This window comes from Cupressus sempervirens, chromosome 3, assembly GCF_028749045.1.
Source record: "Cupressus sempervirens isolate cs-2001-9-10 chromosome 3, ASM2874904v1, whole genome shotgun sequence".
Lineage (NCBI taxonomy): Eukaryota > Viridiplantae > Streptophyta > Pinopsida > Cupressales > Cupressaceae > Cupressus > Cupressus sempervirens.
In genome coordinates this window covers 38,662,586-38,674,200 of record NC_143120.1, presented here as the reverse complement: position 1 = coordinate 38,674,200, position 11,615 = coordinate 38,662,586, and the positions used below count along the sequence as shown (strand labels likewise).

Genomic DNA, 11,615 nt, shown 5'->3' with positions numbered 1-11,615 from the left:
CTTGCTTCATAGTGATTACAGTATGTAATCCTCTTTCAACTATGACCAATATTTGAACTTAGATGGTGTATATTCAAAAAGACTCTCGACAACTATAAAGTATAAAGATTCACACATCTTAAAGACTGGGAAGTCAAGTCTCTCATCTCATTTGAGAGGCATATTCTTGAAGATGCTAATAAGTGGTCTTTTATTATATTTTTATTACCATGGAACCCTCACTTGGAGAAAAGTTTGAAGAGGTTGTAGTCTTTAAACAATACATTTTCTAAAAGATCTGCACAATGAGCATAGAATATATGTTTCGATAAGAGCATGCTTGGACAATAAATGGAAGGAGTACATTTCATATTTCTGATTGCATAATTAATTTCCAATAGCAAATTAATACCTCCACCACTATAATGCACATTATGGCCTTCGTCACGAGCAGGTTCTGTGGTAGGATATGAAGGCTGCAATAAAATGTTATGCACATTGTTATGTAGTCAATTTACATTCAAAACTAATACCAAAAAAGAAAAGGATCAACTATTCAATTTCATTTACTTTTCATCCAACCAATTTACCTATGAGATATCATTTGGTGAACTGGATTCTTGAGCAAGGCTTATAGATTCTTTGAGTAGTCGTGCAGCCACAAATTTATAGCCTTCCTTCAAGGCAAGTTTTCTATCTTCATCTGTGACCTCCACATTGAATTCTGTGCCCTGTATTTTTTGCTTAATATCATCAATTTTGTATGTATGGTTTCACTAAACAAAATTTTTTGCAACATTTATATTAAATTTTTTTATTTCATATCATTGCTCCTACTTACAACTCGAGACTGGAGATTCATATAGCCACCAGAGCCAAGTTTGTGTTGGCCAAACTTTTCTACTCTCGCTTTTGTAGCCACGGATGTGCCCTGCAATCTATGAACAATTTCAAACATCTTAGATTATATATTTACAAATATGAATAATTAGTACATGATTACGATGTACTTAATACTATCATGACATACCTCTTTTTGCCCTGTGCTGCTTCATTACCTCTATCTTCAGATAGCCTTTTCTCCTTTGCATCTTCTACTATTTCATTCCACTCCATTGGTGGAATCATAGCTGGACGGTCGTACTTTGGGTTATCCTTAAGAGCCCTTCTATATTGATCCCTCACAGTCTTTATATGCTTTGTTGCTCTTTTGAGAAGTAGGCCATTGTCAAACATGTCTTTTCCAAATTTCTCGTCAAAAGATGCAATGAGCTGATTTTTTAATTCCATGGTTTGTAAATTCCACCTTTTTAAAAACAAATAGATTGTTAGATTAATAGCTTTAATATATTACAGTAAATGAAAGAAAATAAAAATTATGTAGAAATCATATGAAACTACGTACCTTTTACGTATGGTGGGTCCGAATAGTCTCAATGTCATATGAAAAAGATGTTCAAAGAAAACATTATTACCTACAAAAACATAAAGGGATTTATCAGTCCAAAACGAGTAATATAAAAATAGATTTTTTTTACACTTTAAATAAAAACAATTTTAAAGCACCTGGAAGCTTTCGTTCTCTTAACAGAAACATAGTTTTCTTATTTAGCAATAATGTCCCTTCATATGAACCAGTACTAATGACACGAACTGCTCCAGGAAATGGATCAACTTCACCAGTACTGCTCTCTGCTATTCTATCAACTGAAACATCATGACAATTAAAGTAGACACCAAATGAATTAAAGCATACTTATGGATATAATCAAATTGAAGAAATTGACTAGCAAAAATGTTTTTTCCTCGCATTCCATTAAGGATTTAATTCAGGATAATCAAATAGTGTATTAAAGATACCATATATTTTAGAATTCATGATATATTGTTGTTTATGTTTATGATAAGATAATCTATGATTTTTAATCATCTATGTTTAGGATAGCTTTCAATGGTCCATGGTCTATTATCATAGTGACAGTTCAAGAATATAAAAGTATCTATGCACATACATCGTACAGAAACATCGTAGAGAAACATAAAATACAAAATTAAAATATATTTTTAAAATGATGTTTCAGTTTACTTTTGGATTCAAAGGTTAGACTATTTTTTCCATGTGAATCTAAAACATTAATTCAAAAAGTAGCACAAAATCTTGCCTACATAGTACAATATATGTATGTATGTATGTATGTGTGGTGTGTGTATGCATGTGTTTGTGTGTATGCAAGCTTCTTTAGACATCATTTAAGCACTGATATGCTACTTCGTTGTTCATCAACTTGTACAAATACATTACAAAATATAGCAAAACAAGGTTTTACCAGTTCTAGTGGGCATAGATGAAGATGTTTGCATGGCCCTTGTTGCCGACAATGCACTAGGCAATAGTGGACTGACAACTAAAGGAGGAGTCCGCACATCATAATGAGCTGAGGAATACAATATTGTTAGCAAAGACATTTGCAATGGATAAAGATCAAATCGGATACTAGCTAGAAATGTCCACAAAAAAAGTGTTATAATGTTGATGAAAACAAAGTGCTACTTACACGAAGGTTGTGCGCAACGACCATCACCATGTTCACCATGTGATGTCACAAATGGCACAAATGTCTATACAAGTACACATAAAATTAGAGATCAAGATCCATAAGATAGTATAAAATATTCATATCTATTGAACTTCTATTATTGCTTTAGTCGAATTACTGCTTACCTGCAAAGATTGGATTCTACGGCCCAATTCCATTCTCAGTGCCTCTTTCTCCTCACTTTTGTCACCCTCAATGATAATGTTAACAAGTTTATCAGTGTATCTTTGCTTGATTTTCTGGGTGATGAACACAGGGTCAGTACTAAGGGCGATGTTATGTAGATATGAAACTCGTATTTCAGATTGCATTTGATCAGCAGTCATTCTAGCTTTTTCCTATCATTTGTGACATTAAATATCAGTAAAATTTCATCAAAACAACACCAAAGCCATAAAGAAAAGAACATAATAATATGACATTTGTTTCTATATTAACATTTAAATTTACAATATTTAATGTTTACCTCTACTGAAGGTGTCTGAGATGGTGCATCCATATCGCCCTGTGAAAAAAATTAGTAACTCTCAGAAATCAACAACGAAATTAAAGTAATAGACTTACCAAAAAAAAAAAATTAATAATAAAGTAGATTGTATATGTAAATAATTTGTCTTAAGTTAAAAATTTAGTGTAACTAATGTGTATATCTAAAAAAAAATTTGACATGTTCTACTTAATGCTTATATGTGCGCATATGGTTTACAAAGAAAAGTTTGGTCGTACAAAACCCCATCATAGTTGACATTGATCCTAGCTGGACATTTTATTGATCATCATGATCTTCATCCATGTCATCATCATCATCACCATCTTCATCGCCATCATCATCATCTTCATCACCATCATCATCATCACCATCATCGCCATGATCATGATCGTCATCAACATCATCATCATCATTATCACCATTATCGTCAGCATGACCAAAATCATCACCATCTTCTTCATCTTCACCACTGGGTAACTGTTGTTCCTGATAATCATTTACTTCCTCTTCTGCTTCTTCAATTTCTTCTTCTTCGATCACATTATACTTTACCGGCCTTCCTCTTGGGTCATGTCTAACAAAAAATGACCAACCTGGTTTCTCTGGAACACCAAAATAAAACACTTGCTCACACTGGCTTGGAAGAACATAGGGCTCATCTCCGACTGGCTCAAATGACCTTGTATTAATCATAGTAAATCCACTATCATGTTCAATAACAGTTCTATCAGGATCATTTCGATTTAGTCATAACCTGAACCATTTGACGACAAATAGAACTATTTTGAATGAATTAAAGTCACACTCAAGTATATCATCCAAAATGCCATAGTATCAATTTTTAGATCGTTGAGGATGTATGTCAGTTCTAGATGAAATATTGGTGATCGCGAAGACAACACTTATCCCAGAATCACACGTTTTCTTTGTTTCATCTGACTTTTTGGTGTAGAATTTATAGCCATGGTAGTACATAGCTTTGTGGTGTTTGACCTGCAATTATTCAAACATGTCAAGAATATTTGCATTGATCTGTGAGTTGATATTAAACTTGTGTGTGATGATTACTAATCTTATGCATACCTTTGTATCTCTTAAGCCATATATTAGATCAAGTACCATTTCTGTAACATTGGGATCTCCATTACGATGAGCTTCTTTAACCAACGATACAACACCATCCCATGTTAATGAGCGACCATTTTCTTGAGACTGCTCAATCCATACCGTCATCCAATAAAGATTGTTTGCAATATACAAGTGCAGTGCATCCCACTCACGACCAACTATAAGGAAGACAATTACACTAGTTAGAAACAACTTATATATATATTGATAATGAATAATAATTATTAAACTACAAGAAAAAAAACTTATAATTACCTGTCACCCTCCTCAATCTACCTTTCCCCCTCAGGTACTCCCCTTCGAATTTGTCATTAGAGTTGGGATCCCAAATGCGATCTACATGGATATCTGCTGCAAACTTTGGAAGATATTCAGTAATGTACACCATGGTCTGGTATATCATATATCCCTCTATCATAGAACCCTCAGGATGTGCTCTTTGTCGAACCAAGCCCTTCATAAATTTCAAGTGCCTATCAACCATCCACATTGATCTAGCTTGTACAGGTCCACACAATTCAATCTCCTCAACTTGATGTATGAGGTAGTGTTCTTGAGCATTGAAAAAGGTTGGAGGTAAACAATTTTGCATTTCACACATAAGCTGTGGAATTTTTTTCTTCCAGTATTTTATGTCTTTTTTGTCAATTTCTTTAGATGATAACCACCTAAAAGAGATTCAACACAAAAAACCACATAAATGAGATTTCAAATAAAATTATACAATAGATTTAAGAGACATCTACAAATCTAAGAAAAAACACTTCTAACCTCGTGTATTTTCCAAGATCATATATAACTTGTTTAATACTATTGTCAAACTGTTGTGGAAGGGATAGAGGTAGGACAAACTGCAATCATTAAAAATGATCATTTCAATATATTATTAAATAATGCAATAGGTAGTACATTCAATCTTACAAATATATTGTAAATGGAGAACATGACTTACCTTGAGGAAGGTATGCCAATCATGTGTTTTCAACCCAGGCCCAAAATCACCTTTCTTTGATAGAAGAGTGCTTATATTTGCAGCAAACCCTATTGGAAATTTTGTTTTTTTTATGACTTCTTTTAATGCATCACTCTGTTGCTCCGTTAATAACCAAGGAAGGGCACTTGTATTTATGCAGTCTCCATTGCTATTTGATTCAATGGAAGTTTTTAGTGCATGATTGGATTCATGAATGTCGGTACAAATTTTGGCAATTTGTTCTCTATCACGCCTTCCATCCAACATTTTCCATAGTGTCTCTGTTACATTCTTTCCAATATGCATAGTATCAAACAAATGCGTAATTGGGAGATCCTTGTAGTACGGTAACCTACTAAATTGAGTAGGATAACTTTTCATTCCTCTAGGAAGTTGGTCATTGATGCCTTGATGACCTTCACAAGTATCAATTACAACATTAGTAAATATAAGACAATATCAAAATACAAGTTTTAAACTTCGGACGACAAATTGGATATTACCTCGACAATTTAGTCGATCATATTCCAACTTCCATAAATGAGGTTTCATTCTTCGTGTCCTTGATGATGTCTCTTCTTTCCCATTGAAAAGATGTTTTTCAGCAATTCGATACCTATGATTACTGTGGAGAAAGTGTCTAAATTCATCAAACACCTGCTTTCTTAAAGTTCTCGAATGACGAGATTTCATCTTCGAACCACAAACTGGACATGCAAATTTTCCCTTTGTTTGAAGACCTACAAGATCATGTAGAAGTGGATCATGTACAATTATCATGCGCAACTTAAACATTTGATAGTAATGTGTAAGCATTATAATAGACCAAAAATATGTGATATTAACAATATAACATACCACAAAAATGAGTTAACCCAGGGGCATCATGTATTGTCCATACAAGCATTGCATAGAATTGAAATTGTCGATGTCCTATCGGTCTAGAGATGTCATACATAGTGATGCCATTCCATAACTTCAACAACTTGTCAATCAGGGGCTCAATATACACGTTCATATCTTTCACTTGGTATTTACCTAGCAATTGAATGAACATAAACATTACATTATTATTATGACCATTTTCATGCGCTATTTATAAATTAATTTAGATAACTATAAAATGATAAAAATACCTGGCACAATCATTGACAACATTATGTGCTCCCTCTTTATGGACATCCAAGGAGGAATGTTATTATTAATAACAAAAATAGGCCACACTGAGTAAACAGATCTCATATCTCCATATGGATTGACACCGTCCGTTGCCAATGAAAGCTTCAAATTATGAGGTTCTTCTTTAAAGTGTGACCATGTTTCTTCTATCTCTTTAAATACAAAACCATCGGCAGACATTCGCATAATGTCATCCCGACTTCTATTGCGTGCATGGTAATCCATAAATTGTGCCAAGGTAGCGCACCTGAATAATCGTTGAAGACGTGGAATAATGGGAATGTACTGAAGAACCTTGTGAGGCACTTTTTTTGTTATTTGATCTGACCGATATCTACTACTATGACAATCAGGGCATTCTGCTGCAAATTCATATTGATTATGATATAGAATGTGATCATTGGGACATGCATGTATTGTTTGATACTTCATTCCAATCTGATCCATAATGTTAGATAATTCTCGGTACGAACGAGGCAAAATGTTTGATGGTGGTAACAAAAACTCACTAATCAACCTACAACAAAAAATATGCATTGTTAATATAATGAATTGTAATTGTATGCTAACATTGAAAATGACAAAAATGACATACCTTAGCATACGTGACATTGCTACATTAGATATACCATTCATAACCTTTAAGTTCACCAACAACACTATAGCCAAGAGTAGAGTTGTTTGGGAGCCTTCGTATAAGGGCTCATGTGCCTTCTCAAGCAAAGGTATATCAAGACCATCTTCATCATCATTATCAGATTCACTAGTACCATCATTGTAAGCCTCTTCATCACCTGCCCCAATACCATCTTCTTCAATCATGTCCTCTGGCACATTATCATCTTCTTCCATAAGAGTGTTATCCTCAGCTTGGATATTCACACCTCCATCTTCCTCCAGTAGGAAATCCACATTCAGCAATGGACAAAAATTGTGGCCCCCTTCAACATGACCATGTTGCCTACAATGACTCTGGGCTGTTGTGATTAGAATTCTTCGAGTCTTTAAGCCTTTACACTTCTTGCAAGGACAATAACATTTATTAGGTTTTCTTCGGAACTGAGCCCACAATGCAGCCATTGTCTCATTTTGTTCAACGTTCATATTGTCAGGCGTGGTCTTTCTTCATAGGAAAATATATCTACAAATAAATTGGACATCATGTGATTAATGTTTATATCTGCACATATGGTTTTTCTTGATTAATGTTTTCAAATGTAACTAAAATGATCCTATAATTTCTAGAAGGCGTAGATGTTTGCAAAATGTGTAGTACCACCCTTCTACCAAAAAAACACACCTAGTATAGAATAATGGATAAGATCAAGACAACAATAATACTGGTCCTTCTATTGATATGCCTTTTGAAGGTTGAATAAGGTCATAATTTTGCTAACCCACTCTGTTTTATCTGCTATACTTTTTGCTTTCAGCACAATTGCACTATGTGCTGGAATAGAAAGCCATGAAACAAAGATTAGCAACCATTTGAGCATAGAAGGTGCCAATTTAATATAAAAATATGTGCACTTGCAGTTTGAAACCCGAACCCCAAAAAGACACACACCTTTTAGTACTATTCTGTATGAAACCTTGTTGTTGATTTTGAATGTAAGACTTATAGCTACAGCATCAGAACCATTTGCCTTTTTTGAGTTTTTAGAACTTGATTTAGCTAGAGCTGGAGAATCAGAAGTACCATCATTAATTCATTTATTCAAAGACATTAATTCATTAAAATTTTTTGTGGTGCTTGCTAGATAATGAAGAAAACCAAATACTCCATATAAAATTACACAATGGATAAACAAACAGAAACAGTCAATCTCATTTTTCCGTTACTTGATTTAGAAGTTTAAAGGTTCCAATTACAAAACAATTTTTGTATCCTTCGGGGAACTTTTGAAAAAGACTAAAAGCCTTTACAATCACAAGAGATCAACTTATAGTATACTTAAATGTTAGTAAAGATCTGTATTGTAAAGTCTCCTGGAAGTGACTGGCGCACATTACAATTACTATGCCACTTAGGCACCACGATATTGCCACATAGGCACTACGATAAACTTAACCATTTCTATTACTATGCCACTAGCATAAGAGTCCTACACCTTATCAGTCAAATCCTACAACTCTTGTCATCTTGGTGTTACCCTTGACTAGAGGTGTATCCAACATCTTAGGATTGTCCTACAGTTGAACTAGTGTACCTAGGCAAAGGATTTCAGAACTATGAAGTTAACCTCTCATCCTATCCCACTTGAACTTAAGTCATGTTAGATCATGGGGTTACTAAGGAATAAGATTCCCTCCTTTGGTATTCGAATCCTAGAGATACATGAATTTAACTTCTAATTACAACTACTGAAGAACATCATCTCATAAATTATAATGATTCTTGTCCATGGATTAGTTTGGTATGTGTAATTGTAATTTAAAACTTGGCTCCAATGGATCAAATGTCGCTATACTTGGAATTGCCCCACATCTTGTCCATTTGTAAGTTTGATCTGATAATTTAGAATTCATAAAATAGTTGAAAGTGTTATAATTTTCTAAATAGAAGAAATATCTTCTACCATCATGCTACATGCTAGAAGGGAGAGAGAACATACAAAATTTAGTTGTGTTACTGGTAGAGTCCTTTGACTGTTAAAGTATCACTTTCATATGCTTTGACTTTTGAGACACAAAAATTCAAAGCTCATTGTTAAGATAGTTTCATATTATAGCAGATGATTTTTTTTCCATTTACATATTTTATTTTCACATTAAATTTAGTCTCTTTGGTTTTGTCCATCCTATTGTCAACTAATGCAATGGTTTCTTCTTCTAGAGTATTTAGTCACTTTTCTTATTTAAAAACTATGGTGATTAGCACTACCATTTTTTATTAACAAAAAGGATATACAACATACTAGTAAATGATGTCATTACAATTTTCTCAAGGTTTATTATTTCTAGGTTGTGTATGTTACTATCTAGGCTCAAAAGTTTAGTCTTTTTGAAGATTATCTTATAGGAAGAATTATTAATGTTTATATTTCAAGAAGAATGTAAAGTAAAAATGTAGACATGAATACCTTCTTGGGCATGCTATAACTATAGAAGATTCAAGATCACATATGGAAAGTTTTAAAGTAGAATAAAGTATTGATAGTCTCTAGGGAGCTACAGCTAAGAGGTTAGGAATTTTGTACATTCTAACTATATATGTTAAGGAATCTTAATGGAAAGATCAAATTAAAGTAAAATTTTAGAGAGATTGGCTACAATTAACATGCCAAAACCTTTGAGAGTTATACGAGGCATAGGTGACTTATAGATGGAAATGTATGCTAGAAAACTTGGTGCAGTTCTTTATTACTTGAGAGGGGATCTCAGTGATAGAAATCAGTCACTACCTGTGCAGTATTCTACATTAATGCAAACCTGCACCGAACACCAGCAAAAGGAAGGAAACAGAGCTGAATTTGCATAGTCTACTCACAACACCCACCTGTAGACACTTGGACTATTCTTGGCTCAATTTGTAAATCTCATTAAGAATGGTTCCAATTTTTGCCATTGCTAGATAACACAGAGGGATGTCAGAGTCATTGCCAATTTTTTCACCATTCTTTATGCTGAAACAGAGATTCAGAAATGCCTGTAATAAAATCTATCGGATCGCACGTGTAAAATTCAAAATAATATACATCCACTATTCATGTCACGTCATCCCCAAAATAAATGAAGATGCATAAAATAAATGCAAAAATACTAATAAAAAGAGGATGAGGATAAACTAAAAGTAGAAAAATGCTTCTAAATTGTCTAAAAGGCTCACTTAGATATAAACAGCGGGGAAAGACTTCTTTTGAAGGCATGGAAGACTAGATAATCATAAGATAACCATAGTAAATTCTGGCCTAAGATATAAGATAGTTCTGATATGCATAAAGGGAGCATAGGAATTAAGGAAGGATTGATGGAAGAAGGGAGGGGAAGATAGTAAGGAAGTACCTTCATTTGGTCAACAATGATGAAGAGTTTGACCTTATTTGAAGGGTGGTAATTGTGAAAGGCTGTGACCAATGCAAGGGGCACATCTGGTGAACAGAAGTGACTCTTACATTGTAAGATATAAAGAAGAGGTTTTGTTTGAGGAGGGCATCCAAGGGAGATAAAGTTGGGGAATAACATATTAATTTAAAGTGGTGATTCAATTTTTATGACAGGTGTTGAACCTTCCATGAATAATATATAAAAGAAGAATTTTTTTTTATGATCATTTACCATTCATCACTTCCAAATACATTAAATCAACACACAATCATCACTCCTCAATTTATGAATTACAAAATTCATTTAGTCATCATTCACTAACTATCAAATTTTCAAATCAAAGGAAATCATTCTATCATTCATCAAACATCAGTTGGGAATAAAACAGACTTGCAATCAATTCTTCAATTAATTCAATCTATGTGCTTGCTTTATGTAGCTTATCTTGCAAAGCCCGTTCATAAAAGGAGTGTAAGAAATAACATCAGGTGGAATTTCTTTCTTGTCCATTTCTGCCCACAGTTTAAAAGCTTGTTCTACATTACCATTCTTGAGATGTTCATCAATCAATACACTATGTACAGTTTTGTCATGAATCAAACCTTCTCCAAACATTTCCCTCAAAAGCAAATGTGCCTCCTGTATATTACCTTTCTTGCATAACCCAATTGTAAGAGTAGTATAAGTAATCACATGAGGAAAAATACCACTCTTTACCATATTATCAAATAGTTTGAATGCAACACTTGTGCAAGCAACCCTGCAATGTCCAGCAATAATGATATTATACGTAAAGTTTTTTGGAGCCAGACCATTTAGAATTAGTTGGTTTAAGAGTCTGACTGCTTCTTCTAGCCTGCCAGCTTTACAATGACCTGAAATGAGCTATAAGTGCACATATCAGGAGGTATGTTCCTTTCAAGTATGTAATGTAATATTTGATTGCCTAGCTTTTCTCTGCCAAACTTGAAATAACAAGCAATGAGAGTGTTGATCCCTAGAGCAACCTAGTTAATGTTGATAGAGAAATGTGCTTGGACATTGCAGGAGTGGATTGAACTTCAAGAAATTAATTTGGATTGTGTTAAGTATTTAAGGAAGATGAGAATTCTATGATAGTTGAGCAACTATATGTGCTGATGAAGATTTCTCTATTTTTTATCAGAGTGTTGAGCATTAGCATTGATGTAGCCCTACTCTCTCAATGGAGAAATCAATTAAC

At 33.7% G+C, this 11,615-nt stretch overlaps 1 protein-coding gene across 1 annotated transcript; it reads right to left on the bottom strand.

The window, feature by feature from the left end:
• Window positions 1-1,329: 1,329 nt before the first annotated feature.
• On the bottom strand, window positions 1,330-2,762 carry LOC149564673 (uncharacterized). Its single transcript, XM_089816212.1, has 5 exons — window positions 2,702-2,762; window positions 2,535-2,598; window positions 2,307-2,414; window positions 1,546-1,686; window positions 1,330-1,454 (listed from the first exon to the last, which is right to left on the bottom strand). The coding sequence occupies exons 1-5, from the start codon at window positions 2,732-2,734 to the stop codon at window positions 1,330-1,332; spliced, it is 471 nt and encodes a 156-aa protein (XP_089672338.1). The 5' UTR covers window positions 2,735-2,762.
• Between the last annotated feature and the right edge of the window lie 8,853 nt (window positions 2,763-11,615).